Consider the following 20,435-nt stretch of genomic DNA (forward strand, 5'->3'; position numbering starts at 1 on the left):
TTCCCATCGGATGTTTTCATAACTAAACCAAATGTGTGCTCGGAGTCAGCCAAGAGCAGTCAGGAGACAGAGAATCCCTGAAGCAAAATGTTGGAGTCACGTCGATGAATTGAGTTTCCGCTGCCCTCTGGGTGTCCAGGCTGCACCCGGAGCTCTGCGGCTTATGGACCCCGCTTCCCCCCTCTGCTCGGGATGTTTCTCTGCGAGGCTTTTCATTACCGCTGGCAAAGTGCTGGGTTTACTCAAGACAGCTTCAGATGATTCTCGCTGAAACATTTATTAAACATTTGTCAGCTCCATTTGTCAGTCCTCGGGGCTTTTATACAGCTTTACTATTGACTCTTTGAACCAGCTGTCATTCTGTGCTTACTGCAATAACTTACCATCTTACTTTGAGTGCTGACTTGGGGATTAAAAGTAGAAATAAAACACTGGCAGAGGGAGAAGTCTGCAAGACCTCCAAATGTGTTACATTAAAAAAGAGAAGGAGGCAAAGTTTTCGCCTAATATCCCATGATCTGCCAAAGTTTGAGAAGACTTTCAGTTTGGTAAACTTGTAGAATAAATGGAGCTAAAGTGATCTTGAGGATGTTTGAAGTGTATTTTGCTCTTTCTGTCCAAACATTTAGATCCAACCCTGAACGCTTCAGGTTGTGTTGTTGTTTGTACTTTTTATAGATTTTGTATAAAAACTGAATAATTGCATGATCCAGAGGACCAAACAAAAACACCTCTTTGATTCTGTTTCTTCTCCAGCTGTCCACAAAGCATCTTTTATCTTAAAGAGCTCGAGCAGACTCCAGCTGTTTCTCTGGTTTTCATCCCTGATCCATCATCTTCTCAGAATCGGGCCCCTCCACCTTCACAGGGGCAGGCGGCTGATGGTTTGGGGTTAGTGCATATGTTGTTGTGGCTGGTGCTCCTCAGCTCCCTCCTCACCCCAGCTTCCCTTCCACATCCTGTCCTGTCTTCCCTCGTCCCCTCCGCTCTCGGACCAGATGTTTTTGTGCAGTTTAAGCAGCGCCGGTCTGAAGCAGTAATGCAGATGAAGAGCTGAAGCTGCAGCCAGGTGGAATGAAGGGATGTTTGGACCTCTGGGGGATAGAGAGCGAAAGAGCGGGAGAGAGACATCAAATACTGGGGAGCCGGGCCTGGGGAACGCATTGACCTTAACTTGGAGAGCTCTCAAAAACCTCTTTGTGTTAATTGTCTTTCTGGTTCTCCTTTTCTCCTACTCTCTCTCTCTCTCTTAGTCTCTCTTTCTGTGTGTCCCTTGCTCAGTCAGAAGGGTCTTGGAAAATATAAACAGGATGCAGTCATGTCTGATCGTAAATCCCCTCTCGTCTGCTCTCTGGCCTCCAGCCCTGGACCACGTCCGTTCCCCTCTGGCCCTTTCCCCACCCTCTATTTCAGCTCCGAAGAGGAAGTGGAGAGTCTCTACGTGTGCGTTTGTGTAGTGTGTGTGTGCACATGTCTATCAGGAGTGGATGTGTGTCTTGTATACTGTTACCCGGCTCTGGGGTTGGAAAAGTGGTTGTGGGCGGTTTTTTGAATATTTCTGCATTTAGCGTGTAACTCTCTGTGGGAGGACCTGACCTCGTCTCCCACCTGTGGGGGTTTAATCTGCACAGCTGGACGCAAGCTGATGCACACATGGCGTTCTCTGCATTGTTTTTTGTCCTATCTTGCACATTCTTCTCATACATGCTGTATTGCAATCCAATCTCCCCTCATGCATTTATTGGTATGTTAATTGAAGGAAACTACAAGCAAGGAGAGCCAGAAGGTTCACTTTACACTCAGATTCTGAAAAGAGGGTGGCACAAACTTTCCTGGAACAAAACTGACATCTAAAATAAAGCCATACGGCGAGGACGAGCTGCAGAAAACGGATCATTACTCAGACTTCATTTACCTCCCTGATGGAGATGATGACTTGAATCATCAAACTCCTACAAATATTTAGGTGTCCACCTGGATATTACGTTCAGCTGGGAGGCCCACATTGATAACCTGTGTTCCCGCATACAGCAAAGATTGTACTTTTTACGTCGGCTCAGGGTGTTTGGTGTAAATCAGCAGGCTATGTTTTTGTTTTATCAGGCTGTACTGGAGAGTATCATTAGGTATGGGATGACAGCATGGTACGGTAACCTCTCTGTTCAGCTCAAAACCAAACTCTCTCGCCGGGTGCAGACTGCCATGAAGGTCATAGGCAAGACTGGCAACCCTTCCCTACAGGCCATTTATGAGCAGTGTGTTCTTGGGCAGGCCCAGAGAATACTTGGAGACCCGTTGCACATCCTTTACTCTCAGTATGAACTTTTACCATCTGGAAGAAGGTACAGAGTCCCCAAGTGTAAATTGAATCATTTTAAAAACTCCTTTGTGCCGACCTCTATCAGAGTTTTAAATAATAAATAGCCTGTTAGGGTGGGGACAGTGTCATGGTGTTCTCTCTGTAAGAGTATGCTGTGTGTTGTATGAACGTGTATTATTTATTGTACTTTTCTTATTTATTTATGTGTTCTTGTGTCATTGTGGTGATTTTTGTAGGAGCAGGTAACGTGCAGCACTGATGTCAAAGACAAATTTCCCTACGGGGACAATAAAGTACATCGTATCGTATCGTATCGTATCGTATTGTTCAATAAGCTGACTCTGAAAAACAGAAAAGAGATGCTGTCTTAGCTCCCTTTAATAATTACAATAATAATACATTTTATTTATATAGTCCTTTTCAAAAACTCAAAGACACTGTACAATTGTTAAAATCAACACAACCAAGGAACACAAATCAAAAAAAAAAAAAAACACAGTACAATCACAAATTAAAAGCTAACTTAAAAAGGTGAGTTTTTAATAGAGATTTGAATGATAAAGGGTCTGAGAGTTCCAGAGGGGGGGAGCGGCTATGGAGAAGGCTCTGTCCCCCCAGGTTCGATGCTTGGTTCTGTGAGGTGGGGACAGGAGGTTGGCATGTGAGGAACGCAGGTTATGGGAAGGAGTGTGATGGTGGAGGAGGTCAGTGAGGTAGGAAGGGGCCTAGTGGTGGAGGGCTTTGTGGGTGAGGGTTTAGTAAGGCACTGGAGCAGCACTGCTTGATGTCTGACTGTAGATGCAATTTGATCCATGAAGGGGAGAGAAACACTTGATATCTGCTGGGATACAGTGTGGATACAAAGAGTGATACGTGGTTATCTACTTTTCAGGATTCTTATTTTTTTCACATCCTCTTACAGGCACAATGTAAGACGGTACTATACGAACTCACACGTACACTACCAGTCAAAAGTTTGGAAACACCTTCTCATTCAAGGGTTTGTATTTATCGTAATGATTGTAAACACTGTAGATTAATACTGAAGACATCAAAACTATGAAAGAACATATATGGAATTATTTATTTCACAAAAAAATGTTAAACAAAGCAGAATATGTTTTATATTTTAGATTCTGTAAAGTAGCCCCCTTTTTCCTTCATGACAGCTTTGCACACTCTTGGTATTCTCTCAGTCTGCTTCATGAAGTGGTCTCCTGGAATGGTTTCTAATTAACATGAGCCTTATCAAGAGTTCATTTGTAGAATGACTTGCCTTCTTAATGTGTTTGAGACCATCAGTTGTGTTGTTCAGAGGTAGGGTTAGTACACAATGGATAGCTCTATTTGACTACTGTTGTAATCCAGATTATGGCAAAACCAGATTATTTCATAGCTTTGATGTCTTCAGTATTAATCTACAATGTTGAGAATAATTAAGATAAATAAAAATGAATGAGAAGGTGTGTCCAAACTTTTGACTGGTAGTGCACAAGCCGGGGTAGAAATGACCCGCTCTTCATAATGAAAGGCGACTGACGGCTCCAAACGCTTTTTTTAAAGACTTATTCATCCAGTGAAACATTTCTAAAACAGATCATCTCCAGCTTTAGCTTGCCATGTGGATGGCAGGGCGTGCCACCGAATTTAAAGCTTAATAACTGGGGTTCTCGGTATTGACCTTCCCCATATGTTTGAAGTACACAGGCTTGTACCTGTGACACTGCTGAAACAGCTGCTCATCTTTTGTACTCATGGGAGTTTCATGTCCATCAAAGCCTTGGACACGCTCCAACTTCCAGTCAACCATCATGAGCGCTACCTCTTCTTTTGAACCCTGTGTGCACTTCACGGCTAGCATGCTATTGAAAGAGCATGTTTGATAACTCTTCGTGTGAAGAGATTTTTTTGAGCCTTCCAGTTTAGAACGAGTATTGAAAAGTCGTGTGACAGTTCTCACTCGTCACCTCTCCACTTGGCAGAACCGACTCAGCCCAAATCTCTGAGATCAACCCGCAGTGACCTCCTTTTTTCTTTCAGTGAAACAAAGACTCATACTTAATATTGACACATCAGTGTTTGTTTTGCCGTCTTCTTTTTGTTGAGATGCTGAAGTCTCTGGAACTCTGGGTATTCATACCTTAAGCGCTTAAATTACACTTCCCTTTGGCATACTCTCCTTTCTCCCAAAATAATGCCGCCCCAATTATTATCACGGTCAAAAGAGGAATTAGTGTTCATTTTAAGATTTGCATTCACTGGGCGTGTTTCATCACTGTTTCCCCGTAGCGTGTACAAGCCTGAATGTTTTATATGAAAAGCTGGACTGGTTGCATGTGAGTTTATAACGAATGAACGCCTGAAGCAACAACACTAGTGTTGCTGCTGCTGTAGGCAAATAAACACCACAGTCATACCTGTTTTTGTTCCTCAAATGAAGTCTGTCATTTCGTAAATGATCCACCTTTTATCTTTGAATGTATGGACCTGGATTTATTAATTTCATGACGTACACTTTACTTGTTTTAGACATGATTCGTTTTTCCTGTTCTACCTCGTTTTATTAAAGTTCTGTTTTTGTTTTTTATAGCAAAAAATACAAAATAAAATCTCTCTTCAGATCCATTGAGAGATTTTAAATGTTTTTTTTTTATATATATATTTTTGGCTTTTAGGCAAGGCAAGGCAGCTTTATTTGTATAGCACATTTCATACACAAGGGCAACTCAATGTGCTTTACATTAAAACATTAAAAGCATTGGAGACATTCAGACAAGAATAAAAGGACACGATTAAAATGACAAATATAATGAAACAGAAAAGACAAGGAAAATTAGAAATATATTAAAAGTTACATTAAATTTTTTGCATTTAAAGTGAGTTAAAATGAGCTAAGACAGGCAAATAACAACACCAACGTCCTGTACAAAAAGGGCCAAAGTCGTCTGCACCTGCTGAGAAGACTGGGGTCCTTCGGAGTGTGCAGGACTCTGTTACGGACATTTTATGACACTGTGGTAGCGTCTGCATTCTTCTATGCAGTGGTCTGCTGGGGAGCAGGGAGCACAGACAGGGACAGGAAAAGAATTAACAGACTGGTCAGGAGGGCCAGTTCTGTCCTGGGCTGTCCTCTGGACTCCATAGAGGAGGTGGGTGAGAGGAGGATGTTAGCCAAGCTGACATCCATCATGGACAATCCCTCTCACCCCCTGCATGAGACTGTGGGGTCCCTGAGCAGCTCCTTCAGCAGCAGACTGAGACTCCCACCCTGCAGGATGGAGCGCTACCGCAGGTCCTTCATCCCATCTGCAATCAGACTGTTTAACACCAGCACTGCTGTGTCCCGTTAATCAGCTGTTCTCATCTTTCATTACACTACATGGAAGTTACTATGTGACTTGGCACATTCACAAATAACTACTGTATCCATCTGAATTGCACTGTTCTTCATACTGTGTATGTTTGTTTTTAAATAACCTGGTGCAATTTTTATCGTGCAATAACTTACCTTATCTATTTATCAGATAGAAGTGTACATAGTGTGTATATATCTGTAATAGTTGCCATATTCTATTTTATTTTATTTTTACTTTATTTTATTTTATTTTATTTTATTCTATTTTATTCTATTTTATTCTATTTTATTCTATTTTATTCTATTTTATTCTATTTTATTTTATTTTATCTTATTTTTATTTCATTTCATTTTATTTTATTTTTACTGTTATTATATTTTTTAACTATGTTAGTACATTGTTGTATTCCCCTGTCCCGTGTTGTAAGCTGCTGTAACAAAAGAAATTTCCCCCAACGGGGGACAAATAAAGTATATCTTATCTTATCTTATCTCTCTTATAAAAAAGTCTTAGTCTGTCATTTAAAAGAGGTGAGAGTCGGAGCAGACCTTCAGCTTTCAGGGAGTGTGTTCCAGATATGTGGTGCATAATGACTAAACGCTGCTTCACCATGTTTCGTTCTGACTCTTGGGACTGAAAGCAGACCAGTACCTGATGACCTCAGAGGTCGAGGTGGTTCATAAAGTAGCAGCAGATCAGCAATGTATTTTGGGCCTAAACCATTCAGTGCTTTATAAACCATCAGCAGGATTTTAAAGTCTATTCTCTGACAGACAGGAAGCCAATGTAGAGATCTAAGAACTGGAGTGATGTGATCTACTTTGTTGGTCCTTGTCAGGACTCGAGCAGCAGCATTCTGTATGAGCTGCAGCCGTCTGATGGACTTTTTAGGGACTTTTTACACCTTTATTGATAGAGAGGACAGTAGATAGTGTAGGAAACTGGGAGAGAGTGGGGGAATGACATGCAGGAAAGAGGCCGCACACTGGATTCGAACCCAGGCCACCCGCTCCATGGATACGCAACTCAACCATTAGGCTAAGTCCGCGCCTGAGATTTTAAATGTTTCATCTCTCCGACAGGTTTGCATGCTCTGAGACGAGCTCTTGGAGGTTCCCACCAACCATCGGATCAGCAGCTGATGGGGACGGTGACGGTCACTCTACAGGACCTGCAGTGGGCCATGTCTGCTGTGAAGCCAAGTGCCATGAGAGAGGTCGCCATTGATGTCCCCAAGGTACAGTGACATCTTAGAATCAGCACCGCCTTGGAGCCTGATTCAGTCATGAATGCACGACCTCAAGTCAGAAAGTCAACAATGTGGCTTTGTTGTGAACCTATAAACAAATGACTTCCTTTCTCCTAATATTAATGAAAGTATGTTAAGTTGCAAACTGAAAACTGTGCCAAAATAGTTAGGAACAATTTTGAACTGGGAACTACGGCCGAGTGATGTAATTTGGTTCCTGGTTCAACAGGTTTAGACAAAAGACTAATGTCTCCTTCAGGTGCTGAAAATGCCCCTTTGGTGGGAACAGGCTGTAAGTGTGAAAGAAGGCTGTCTGCAGTTTATGTGGTTAGGGAATAAAAGAACAGGATAAACAAAATACAAAATGTGATGCTTCCCAGGCCAGGAAAAATGACAGATTTAGTTACTAAACTTTGCCAGATTTCTGTCCATGTTTGTTTTTAGTTAACAGAGAGGAGTATAATAAATGCAGCTGGTCAAAAGAAGTTTATGAGCACAGTGCAAGAGCAGTGAAGAACACAGAGAGATACAAAACAGACAAATTCTGTTGTCTGCACTGATATCCCCACATTTAAATCAAGTATGAATGTTGTTGTATCTTCCCGGTGTGACCGTACACGTCGGCTTTTAAGTGCCTCTTTCAACCTCTCAGAGGACCTGTGAGGAAGCAGAGAGGTTGACATCACTCTGCTTTCTTTAAAGCACAAAACAAAAGCATAACTTTTAAAAGACAGAAAGTAAAACCTTATCAACAGGAGCAGTGCCTCCCTTTCCCTCTAATGCATGTCCTGAGAATCCTTTAACTACTCTTTGGATCACTGATCCCCGAATCACCAGCACTTAAAAAGATGGGGTCAGGCCGAGGAAGAGTGGAAATGACCCGGTGGCCGTTTTAGCCTCCACTGCGATGAAGATGAGTCACTTTGCTCTCAGCGTATGAAGGCAGAGAGAGAGAGGGAGAGGGAGGGGAGGGTAAGGAGGGATGAGAGGACAGTGGTGAGACTCCAGGATGTTTTGGAGTTTGCATGTGCAAGACATAACGGACAGGAAGAGAGCTAACATCATCCTCCACCGGTAATTGAAAGCAGATCAGGTCGCTGACGGTTCCTGCCAGCAACCCAAAAAAAAAAAGAGAGTGGAGGAGCAGAAGAGGAAGAAATGTCCTTCCTATCCACCGCCTTCCACCCTCCCTCCCCCTCTCCTCCTCTCCGCTGCACTCTGAGCTTACTCAGAGACGTTCAGTCCTTGCGGCCAGTTCCTGGTAACTCGAGAGAGGAGCGAGTTTGTTTTTTTTATCCTCTATCCCCCTAGCGCGGCTCAGCTGAAAGGCCAGCCGCAGAGCCCCGGACTTGATTATATCCACATGAGTGCAAACATTTGTTTCTAATCCATTTTATATAAGAAACTTCCAGTGGTGCCGGATGAATACACTCTTCGGGTTCTCCATAAACCTTCTCAGATCAAGTATCTAGAGATTAGAGGTTCGCAGATAACGCCTCCTGCTTCATGATCTATTTATATGTAAATAAATTAAAAGTTCATTCTTAATCCTGTGTTTGTTTTGCGACAAGACATTCTTCCTCTTTTTGACATTTTCTTTATTTACCCAGCATCGCTTTTTTTTGTATAATCATCTTCCACCCCTGCAGTCTGGCTTTAATATTTTCATTTGGCAGCTCCATAACAAGCCCATTTATTCCTCCTTTTAAAACGTACTCCTCGTCTTCCTTGACTTTTTTTTTTTTTTGGTCTGAAAAGTCCCCCCGCCACCCTCCTCTCAACCCCATCAAAGGGCCAGAGCCTGAGAGGCCCCTTGTAAAGTTCAGAAAACAACAGTAAAAGATAATAACTAGGTCTTGTACCCAAAGGAAGGGAAGGGAGGGGAGGAGGGGGAAAAACGCAGCGCGGCGAGGTGTGAGTCAAAACATCGCCTTGTAATTCCACAGACGCTTCATTCGTGACAAAAGGCACCTTGCACTCAATTTTCCTTTACATTGTTATTTCTTACAATGACTCCATAACGTCTGCGGGGACTTCACCGAAAAAATGCAACAATAGGAGGGAAATAAGAGTTTATAGCGGTGTGTTGCACATCTGCTTTCCTGGTAGAGAGAGAGGGCAGTTTGTTTGAGTGGCAGGTCTGAGGAAACTCAGAGGCTAGAGGTCTGCAAACACTCCAAAACTGCACATTGTAGGTCAGACAGCAGCTTCAGATCACATGTCGTTTGACGAATGTATTTAATTTACGTTTTACCATCACCTCCACCATCTCAACGTCTCCCCACTTCTCATCCACTGGATACACAGTTTCCTCAGCAGCAGACCACAAGCAGTCAGAGTAGGCACAAAAGCATCATCAACCACCATCACCAACACCGGAGCCCCTCAAGGCTGTGTCCTGAGTCCCTTCCTGTACACCCTCTACACCAATGACTGCATCAGCCCCTCAACAACCACAACACATTTCATCTCTGATGACACTGCCATACTTGCCCTCCTTAATGACAATAACTCTCTTCTAAGTTACCAGGATTCCATCTCCCACTTCACACAATGGTGCACGGACAATCACCTTCAGCTGAACATTTCAAAAACAAAAGAACTGGATCAACACTGTGCCAAAGCATCATCCAACCCATTCTCCTCTACTGTTCCCCCTGCTACTACAACATGCTAACTGTCTCCAACAAAAACAAACTCATACGCACCACAAACACTGCCACCAAAATCATCCGCCTCCCCACACCCAACCTGTCTGACCTCAACAACAGAGCCATCATACGCAGAGCACGGACTATAACACTGGAACCCCAACACCCCCTTTTACTCGGTCTTCACACTACTCCCCTCCGGTCGCAGATACAGATCCCCTTACTGTAGGCGAGCCCGGTTTGGCAGAAGCTTCGTCCCATTGGTCATTGCACTGCTAAATAGAATGCCACTGTAATGTGTCCGGTGTGTTTATATGTGTCCAGTGTGTACATATGTGTCCAGTGTGTTCATATGTGTCCGGTGTGCATATATGTGGGATGATGTGCACCATTGCTGTGAGGCTGGGTGGATGTTTATTGTTTATTGTGTTTATACATATATGTAAGATCTAGTGGATGATTTTTATTTATCATGGATAAGCGCTAGCGCTAGTTAGCATAGCTACATAGCTACATGTCGTAGCTGTAGCTTAGTACCAAGACACACGTCTACATACTGATAAATAAAACAACAAGAAACACTAAATCTGTGACCAATCCTTCAGAAAGGTCCTGCTGCAGGCGCCTCTCCGTCAGGATCAGATTCAGAGGGTTGAAGTATGTGATCTGTGAGCAGCCGTGTATATTCAGCCAACATGTAAACATTAGATCAACGTGCTGGACAGCCGAGGCACATCCACTTCCTGAGGGGGCGTGGTCAGAGAGAAAACAGAGTGTTCTGAGGAGGGCTGAAGAAGAGGGCTTTTCAGGCATGCCAAAATCTGATTTCAAAGTGTTTTTTTGAGCATAAACTTTAAAGACATGTTTTGGGGACCTCTTAGACCAATATATATTGATGAAAAAAGCGTGATATGTCACCTTTAATGAACGATGGTGTCACCTATACAGCATATCTCAATGTCCTCACCGGATGCGGCGCGCTCACAAAACCTCCACCCAAAATCAAACACCATGGGATGGTGCGTCCCTCAGGCTGTGACAGGCAAACACATATTTAGCAGCCAGAGGAGCTGCTGACCCTTCCCCCAGGAGAACTGACAGTTTCTCTTCTGGGGTTAATGATGGGAAGTTTGGTACCATTTTAGTAATTTCCCTGTAGTGGGCGTCTCTTAGTAAAGAGAACTTGCTGAAGTGGAGGAGGAAGTGCATCTCTGTCTCTATGTCCCCTGTAGAGCAGTGAGCACATAGACGCTCCTCTCTGGGCAGCCATGTCTGCCTGTGTCTCCCTGTCTCTATAGCCAGCTGGTGGTCACTCAGCCTGTATTTGGTCAGGATGCGTCTTTGTTTTGTATCTCTGACACTGTACAGATATTCAGATAATTTAGAATCACGGTTTAGGGTCAAACAACAATTCATTCTACTTTGGGTCTTTGTTTGGTTTCTTCAGTGTTCTAAATACAGATCTTTGGAGTGCTTCGTGATGAGTTTCATTTGGTTGTGTTTTGGATCAGTGCTGACTGGAGTCTGGCTGATTAGCTTCCTCACTATCATCATGTGTATCTTTCTTTAAGTTAACCTCTCTGTGAATCCTGTCTCTCTGTTTTGGCTCTATTTACACCTGTTTGTCTCTCTCTCATCCTGTTTCGATGTTGCTTTTATCTCTCTGCACTCTTTACTCCATCTTATTCCTTTCTGGGCTTTTAACTGGACGTTCCGGTTCATTCGCCTGCTTCCGGCCTATCTCTTCATCTCTCCATCTCTCCCTCTCCTCCTCCCCTCTATCCGCCCTCTCTCTCCCCTTCTCTCTCGCTCAGCACTGTCCATAAATTGTTCGGTATTTACAGTATGTGGCCAGACGCCAGGTTTCCATTAGGTGCTTCTTTTCCCCGGAGACGGCGCCGGTGGCCTGGGATGTGTTACCTCTGGATGGAGAGCAGGAGGAGGGTGAGGGAGGGAGGGAACAGGCATAAGAGGGAGAGAGAGAGAGCGGAAGAAGTGAATGAGAGGGGAAGGGAGAGTGGTGAGGAGCAGTCTTTAAGGGAAAGAGAGAGATGGTGTGATAGTGAAGGTCAACTGAGAATGAATAAGAAAGAGCAGGAGAGCAGTAAAGATAAGACTGATAAGAAACAGGAAAGTGAGGCAGGAAAGGAGAGGAAGGTGGAGGAATAATACATTTACATGCACAAGTACCCAGGTGACTCATGGCTCTCTGTTATTATCTGATGATGGCTGCAACTAAAGATTTTATTAATTGATTGTTGATTTCGTTGTTTATTGAGGTTATTTTTAGTCTTTTCAAGTCTAAAAAAATAATATAAATATTAATTAACAGCACTAGAGCCATATATCAAATTATTAGATTTAGGGCAACAGCAGAAAACAAAAACATGTTGAGTTAAAATCATATAAAATGTAGAAATGTAATAATACTGGAGTGAAAAAATGGTGGAATCCAGGATGTAGCGCTCACAAGAGCTGGGATCACACTCTACACGTTTACGAACAACAACTCAAGATCTGATGTCCTAAGGAGGACATCATTTTTCTTATGCCTAGTTGATTGAATGATAAAGACTGGCCTTTTTCACAGGTCAGAGGTTAAAGGTCAACTACAATATAGCCTTGGAAAAACACTTTTTTCTGCTCTTTTTTTTTTTACCCTTCATGTAAATCAATAAGAGCTCAGGAACACACAGAGGGAATACCTTTAACTTTGGCAAGAAGCTCCGTTTGGACTCAAGAATGGAGTTATTAGAATTAGATACAATATCAAAGCAGCAGTCTTATTCCAGGGAAAAATAAAATACATATATGTAAGGGATAATATATAGTTGGGTTATGTGGAATAGAATCCCGGCCGGGTGAGACAAGATCCCAACGTGCAGCAGAAAGTTCTTCTTTCACCCTGAAGGGATTCTATTTCACATCAACCAACTTAATACAAACAAGCTGACACTAAATATCGATCCTATGTATTGATTTCAAAATGATTTATTCATGTACATAAAGAATAAACTGCTCTTCTGCTTGGATGGTTGGCAGTGACTCCACAGCAACGATATTCATATCAGCCTAATTATTGGTCGAAGTCAAATTAAGCTGAACATTTTCTTTCACAATAAAGTCTAAACATTTGTGCCAAACTACTATCTCTCTGATGAGGTAAAACTCAGGAGGAATTCCAACCGTGTTGTTTACTATTACTACATTGTACATAATATTGAATCTGCTCTAACAAGTTAGTTTTGGTAAAGAAATTGATCATTTTTGAGGTTAAGTAATTTCTATCTGGTTTCCTTGCATAGGTTAGCATGTTTGCTGATACCCAGTCCACATTATAGCCGATACAGAGTCAGGAAAAGATAGTAAAAAGGGATCTTTTAAATACTTGACAATATTCAAATCCATCCATGAGGTAGTAATTCAATAGTTTTTGCAATTAAATTAGATTAGATTGTATTGGATATACTTTATTGATTCCCTATTGGGGGAAATGTTTTTGTTTCTGCAGCTTACAACACGGGACAGGAGAATACAACAATGTACTTATGTAGTTAAAAATATAATAATAATAATAATAATAATAATAATAATAATAATAATAATAATAATAATATTAAGGATAAAGGTAAAAAAATAAAATTAAATGAAATAAAATAAAGCAAAATAAATTAAATTAAATACATTAAATAAATTAAATAAATTAAATTAAATTAATTAAATAAATTAAATTAAATTGAATATAGCAAAAAGTACAGATATTTACTCTGTGCATTTCTATCTTATGAATAGACATTAATGATTTATAAAACTGTTTTGAATAGGGATGCATTTGATTATTTGCTCTAACATAACAGATCCTTGTTAACCATTAACTGACAAGATTAGAAAATATAATTTTTAAAACTAACTGTGACCCTTAAAACAACACTAACTTTTTTATTTCTTTTTTTATTTTTGGTTGGTAGAATGGTTAATTATAAAGTTCCTACTTTCAAATATTCCTGTTCTCTAGATCTTGTAACTTATTATAAGTGAATCATGTAAGTGATAAACCTGAATTTATAAAGTCATGCACAAGAAACCTGGTTTCAGTGTTAAAAGTAGGAATTAAAAGAATTCAGATTCCCTCAGCAAGATTTCTCCTGAAAAGCTCTTCTTGGTCTTACATCCAAGTGACCCAGTTCCAAACAGGGTTTATATCCGCTGATGTTCAGACACGTAAGATGAACTATTGTTGAGAATAAGGTCAGGGTCAGGGGAGAAATCTGATCACTGACCTTCTGCATGTACAGTATGTGTAGCCCTCACTGTAACCAGGCTACTTCAGTTCATGTAAACACGTTAAACTTCCTGCATAACCGGATTTCTCCCAGTAACCTGGTTTCCTCTTTGAATGTAAATGCACTCTGAGAGAGAGCCAAGTGTGTGGAGTGCAGGAGATAACACGATAAGACACAAAGAGATGGTAAGAAGGAGAGGGTATGGAGGTGGATGAAAAAAGAGTAAGATTTAGGAGATTGTAGGAAGGAAGGAAAGAAGCAAAAGATGCATGAGAGGCTCAGAAGTGGAGGAGGGAGGGGGTGATGGGTGTGTAATTAAGAAAGAGACAAAAAAAATGATGCTCTGAGAGGGTTTTGGATGAGAGCTTCTTATCTCCTTTATCCCCTCCGGTTGTTCACCACAGGAGTTACTCCTCCCCTTCCTCCCTTCCTCCATCTGTCAGACAAAAACCTGTTGACTCTCTCTGTTGTTGTCCACTCCATACTGAGTCTCCCTGATTCAACCAGAGCCCCCTTGTTCCTCCACCCACTTCCAAATATTCTCTTACCCTTCCCCTCTGCCCCAAAAGCATTTTCTCTGCAGTTCACTGAGGCAGTCAGAGAGTTAAAGAGCTCCTGTGTGTGGGTTACATGAGAACATCATTGACGTCAGAGTGCAATCAGAGTGTGTTTGGTCTGTTGCATTTATTGTTGGCGATGTGTTTGTGTTTGAGCTGCCACAGATTAGAGCTGCAAGATACTTAAGAAGAGACCATGATGACTTACAGCGGTGTATCAGGCCGGGGTGAATCTGAATCACTCATCTAACACACATTGTTGTCCACCTTTGGTTCACCACAGAGGATGCATTTTGTTTCATTGCTTGTAAAATGGCACATAATACTAAGCCTGATCCAATTTGAGGCAGCATTGTTATTGGATTCTATGTCACTATATCAGATCGTCTGTCGGTCTCAGGTTCTCTTCCACTTTTTCTTCCTTTTTTTAATAATCACATATATTTAAACAAGTGCTTCTCTAGGTGGAGGAACTTTACCCCTGAACTACGTGCGTTTTGACCGGTGGACCCAGGGTCTAAATTTAGTTCAGGGTTTGTTAATCTCCCCCCTAAAAAGCCCCTGCTATGGGGTAGTACTTTTCAAAGGTCCCGGGACTTCCCGCCCCCCGTCCACAATAACATCACACACATCTGTGATTCACTTGATTTCTCTTTCTTTCATTAGTTTTTATTTGTTCTATCTTTTTTGTATGTGTGTGTACTTTTCAAAAGAAGAAGCTGCGATTCTCTTGATTTAGCAGCTTGTAACAGTAGTCTTCTCTCAGCCCACCATGAATGCGTCTCTCCCGGTGTTACAGTTTTAAAAGTGACCCTGTAAACTGGAGATCTTCAGCTGAACGTGTCAGTGTTTGTGGAGCTCACACAGCTGCTGAAGCACAGAGGGAGTTCCTGGGAATGCAAACTAGTTTAGTTTTTATTCAAAATATCCTCATCAGATATTTAATGATCGTCTAAAGACGTTTATGAGGGATGCATCCGGCTGAGAGTCTCCAGTTAACAGGGTCGCTGTTTAAACCTAAACACCGTCCGATCTCTGCCACGGCTTTTTGAGTTCAAAAGGATTTTAAAGCCGTGTTGAAATGTCTTTGCTACTTGCGCTTATCTCCTCTCACGTGTTGATTCAGTGAATCCATCTGTGATGAAATATAGCACCATCTAAAACAGACCAGCTGAGTCTCTTCATGCTAACAGGCTAACTGTTGTGTTGCTCATAATGATACCTGCCTGTCCGTCTGCTTCTATAGTGTCATCTGTGATGAATGGCGTTCATCTTTGTTTTACTGCCCTCTACTGGTCTGGTGGTGTAGTGCATTTACTTTTTTTCCTTCCATACGTCACAGGCCTGATTTGCACAAATCTACCCGGGACTTCTAAAGTAGTTCTGGGGGCTAAAAGACCCCGAAACGCACCTTCTGTGGTCTCAATGTTTATAAAAAGCAACATCTAATACCCGTCTTGTATTTCCATTTCTATCTTCAAAAAATCAACATTTCCAGCCTATGAAATGATACCTGTGTATCTCTCACCTTCAGGTCCGCTGGTCAGATGTCGGCGGGATGGAGGAGGTGAAGCTGAAACTGAAGCAGGCTGTAGAGTGGCCTCTGCGGCACCCCGAGGCCTTCATCCGCATGGGGATCCAGCCACCCAAAGGAGTCCTTCTCTACGGCCCTCCAGGATGCTCCAAGACCATGATAGCCAAGGCTCTGGCTAATGAAAGTGGACTCAACTTCCTCGCTGTCAAAGTGAGTTTCTGTCGAGAAGTTTTTAATATATTTTTACACAGAGGTAACTATCCTAACATGTTATAAACTACAATTCAACATCACATCCGAAACATCAAATTACAATAAAGATAAACATTGTGGGTGAAGTATTCACATGAAGTAGTGATAGTGGTGGAGATGTTTCCCTGCCCTGATGACCTGGAGGCATTCTGACTACACAACTTCCTGTGCAGAAAGCTTCCCCGTCTGACCTCTGACCCCGCGTTTGTCCCCTCTCATTCATCACCCCATCCTCTCTGCCACCCCCCCATGTCACCCTCACCCTCGGCCCATTCAGGCCTGGTCGACAGAGATTGATTGATCATCTTGTTGAATTTTTGATCAGTGGATACTTCCAAAGCGGTTGCTGTGAGAGACCGAAAGCTGAGACAGAATCTTTCAACCAGGCTCATTAGGACGGGCGCAAATGGGGCGGTGATTTTCAAGTTTGTTTGTTGAGTTTTAGTTTGCAAAATTAGGTTTCTGTATGCACAAGGACGAAGTCAGGAAGGTTTTCTTGAACTGCGGGCAAAATCAGCTGCAAGCAGACGTTAAGTTTCCAGATGGACACCACTTCAAGACGTGATATATAAGGCACAAGAGGTGTCTTAAATTCTTAAATAAGTCAAATTATGCTTTGTTTATCAAACAGGCAGGTTTTTCTCTTAAAAAATGTCAACACATTACAAATCCCAGTGAGCAACAACAACAATTTCAGTGTGGAAATTTGGTTGAAAAGGTGAAAATCAAGGGAACTCAACTTGATAAAATACTGCTTTGTGCTTAAATACATAAACATATCAGAAAGACATTGGAAAGAGAGACAGATTTAAATATTCAGAAGAAGAAAAAGAAAAATTCACGTGTGCTGGAACTTCACTTGCTCAGCTCTGAATACAAAGCTAGAAAGACCCTTGGATGCTGATGTAGTTGATGAATACCTGACAGACAAAATGTGTCCAAGAGCTTGATTTCTGATGGAGATAAGCTTTGATACAGGTAGTCCTAAGAGCGAGGACCATTGTCCCCTCATACATTTTTTCTCAGTGACTCTGATGCACAGTAATATATTCATCCTAGCCGCAATATATACGAGATGCAACTTAAAAATCAGCACGTGTGTGTGTGTGAGGAAGCAGATTTGTGGTTGAATCTGGCCTGGACAACATATTTAAAGGTACAGTGTTCAGTAATGAGCAGCATTCAGCAGAACAGACGTGGTAGAAACATAATATAATATTCATAAGTATGTTTAAATAAGTGTCTGATCACTTAAATATCAAAATATGTATATATTTTTATGAACTTTGTTTATTAGAACTTTTTTGACAGAATTTGACAATTGTGTTGAACACTTGTAATTGACAATGTCATATAACAATAGAAATAAGACAATAAAATTATTGAATAATAAGAAAAGAAAATAAGATTAATAAACAAAAATATTAAAAAATAATAATAAATAATGAAAACACAATATTTTTTGTTTTTTACATCCACCTAAGCAGCAGGTCCCCTTCATCGGACGCCGCCATCTTGCACCGCCATGTTTCTACAGTAGCACCGAAATGGACAAACTTGTAATTATAGGTTTTTGTATTTAGTGAGTGACCATGGGACATGCACAGGTAGGAAGACGAAGAAGATGAGAGATGTTGTTGTGTGCAAAATAAGACATTTTTGATGATACAAATCTGAAAAATGGAGGATCATACTTTAAATGCGTCACAGCAGCTTCTTGACCACATTCGCTTCGCTGTCGAGGGGGGTGAGCAAGGGAGCGTTCTCATTTCTACACACTGTATTTTTACATGTGTTCAAAAACTTTTCAACTGTGTCATTTCACATCTTTTAAACGTTTCTTCTGCAGCAAAGTACTCGCTGGTATCTATTACATTCCCAGGATGGTGTTTGACTCATGCACAAGACTTGCACATTTACCTGACAACATTTTTTTGCAGCCTGGTTTTTTGAAAGATGCAGAGTTCAAACAAGATTCAATGATCAATTTTAGTTTTCCTATTCTAGTTATCAAGATGAACTCCCAAATAATGCAAAATAATTATGTATTCTTATTAAATACATTCAATTTGCATGTTTTTCAACCATTACCAAAATCATGATCAGATACGTCGAGCGTATCTCACAGTGTTGTCACTTTCACTCTCATGTTTTTGGGACAGACTTTAACAGGTTTTGTAGCATCACATATTATATTCAATACAAAGGTGATAAATACAGGGTTGTTCTATAATCTTGTGCAACAGTTTAGAAGTCATCAGGAAGAGCGTGTGCTTTGTGGAAGGGGTAGAAAACATCCTGTCCCTCCTGCTGAAAGCTGCTCTCCACCATCTGCAATAACAGTATCAGGTTTTTCCAGTGCAGCGGTTGCTTTGACATAGATACGCCATCCAGATTTAAATGTGGATACTTTAAGGCTCAGCCTGTTTCCTCTGCGTGAAAAAGCCCTATTATCATCTTGTCAATTTCAGTTTCCTCCCACCGCCGCCACTCACACACACACACACACACACACATATCCGCACATTCAGACGTGCACACTCACAGTGAGACACACAGCTTGTATCTCCACACCGTCAATGGTTTTTAGACTCTGCATGTCCAGCTCTTGGCTCGGCTGCAGAGAAAGAGGAACCTGGGATTAATGAGTCAACCTCCACACTTACTACGGGAGACAAAAGGGCTGGGAGTTAAGTGTCGTCTCCTCCGTCAGCACGGAGGTGTTGAAAGGGTGGATTGCAGTGGAGGAAGTTCTTGTGAGGGCTGAGTGGATGTTTATCTGCCTGTGAGTGAGGGAGAGGCGAGGGAGGAAAAGACTGCAGGAGAAGAGAGAGAGACAGAGGGTATTAAAGGTTTAAGGAATAAAAACTGGTGGTGTTTAGTAAAAGTGATGTTAGGTGGAGCATCAACCAATCTATCAATCAAACTTTATTGGTATTGCACTTTTCATGGAAGAGTAATGGAACATAATGCGTCGTATGATTGTAGAGAGCAGCAGCAGCAGACATGGAGCTGTAGTGTTGACACAGTGGGGAAACTTCTTTATTTGCTGGCTGAAACACGGGTGTTAAACACACACACACACACACACACACACACACACACAAAAACACACAAACCAGGACAGAGTGTACAGTCGATGTTGAACCAGCACCTCACACACCCTGCTGTCCTTCATGACATTCTCACGCTGTGTTATCGCTGTTTCACACTGTTCCTCTTTTTAATCTGTAGAAGACGCCACAGAGCAGCAGCTGCCTCTCTGCTCCTTTAGTTTATTAGCTCCCGATCTGAACGCTCTACAAACACAGACCCAACAGGTGAAACTTCACAACATGTGGACATGATCCGTCAGGAGGTGTCTTAATGATGATGATGACATGATTTACCACTGGTAAATTCAGTTCCTTTAAACCAAGAGCATTATTTCTAGATCTGTTTCTTTAGCTTCGATGTTCATCAGTAGCTTGTGCATGCATGAGACTCTCAGCCCCTGATGAAAATAAGTAAAAAATTGAGACTATTTATGACACCAATAATTAATATATGAACAAGAATGAGGTTTTTAATCTCTGAAAGACTCAAAAACATAAAACCAAACAAAAGAAAACCCAAAATGTTTGCAATGATATGAATCAGATGTTGTATCCTGCAGCATATGAACAACTGAATACAGTCTGTGATGTTACATTATTGCACACAAGGTCCTCATTCACCAACATCTCTAAGAAACACAGTGACCACATGTCGCACTGTTACAACTCTGTTACTACAACGACTTGGTCCCACCATCACACCTCTGTGACATTCACACTGAAGGTGACACAAGTGCAGAAATGTGGTATCTTGATCTGCAACATAACAAAAGCTAACCAGTATTTGGGTTTTGAGATCTAAGTTTCATGCAAAGACTGCAGCTTGTGATGTATTCAAATGCAGGACCGCTGAGTTGTAATAAGAGATATTTGACTCTTTCCCTCCAACATGACAATACAAACTCAAACAGGATGAAACAATCAAGTTATAATGTCTTGAATGCTGAAAAACCCATGGCTGCATTACAGGCTGTCATAATGATCATAATGTTGTCTTTATTTGTAACACTGGATCATTTCTTAAAGTTAACTTGATTTTTTTTATAGGGTCCAGAATTACTGAGCAAGTACGTTGGAGAGTCTGAAAGAGCTGTGAGAGAGGTGAGTCTGTTGCTATTTCCTTATTAGAGCTATAAAA

General features: G+C 41.5%; 1 protein-coding gene across 1 annotated transcript in view; it reads left to right on the forward strand.

Annotated features, from left to right (window-relative positions):
• The window catches only part of spata5 (spermatogenesis associated 5), a 155,863-nt gene that overhangs the window by 26,091 nt on the left and 109,337 nt on the right, over nucleotides 1-20,435 (forward strand). Inside the window, exons 11-13 of the mRNA XM_034690793.1 lie at nucleotides 6,759-6,913; nucleotides 15,951-16,160; nucleotides 20,345-20,398. Coding sequence (XP_034546684.1) covers nucleotides 6,759-6,913; nucleotides 15,951-16,160; nucleotides 20,345-20,398 — 419 coding nt within the window. The remainder of the gene's footprint in view (nucleotides 1-6,758; nucleotides 6,914-15,950; nucleotides 16,161-20,344; nucleotides 20,399-20,435) is intronic.

Source organism: Notolabrus celidotus, chromosome 8, assembly GCF_009762535.1.
Source record: "Notolabrus celidotus isolate fNotCel1 chromosome 8, fNotCel1.pri, whole genome shotgun sequence".
Lineage (NCBI taxonomy): Eukaryota > Metazoa > Chordata > Actinopteri > Labriformes > Labridae > Notolabrus > Notolabrus celidotus.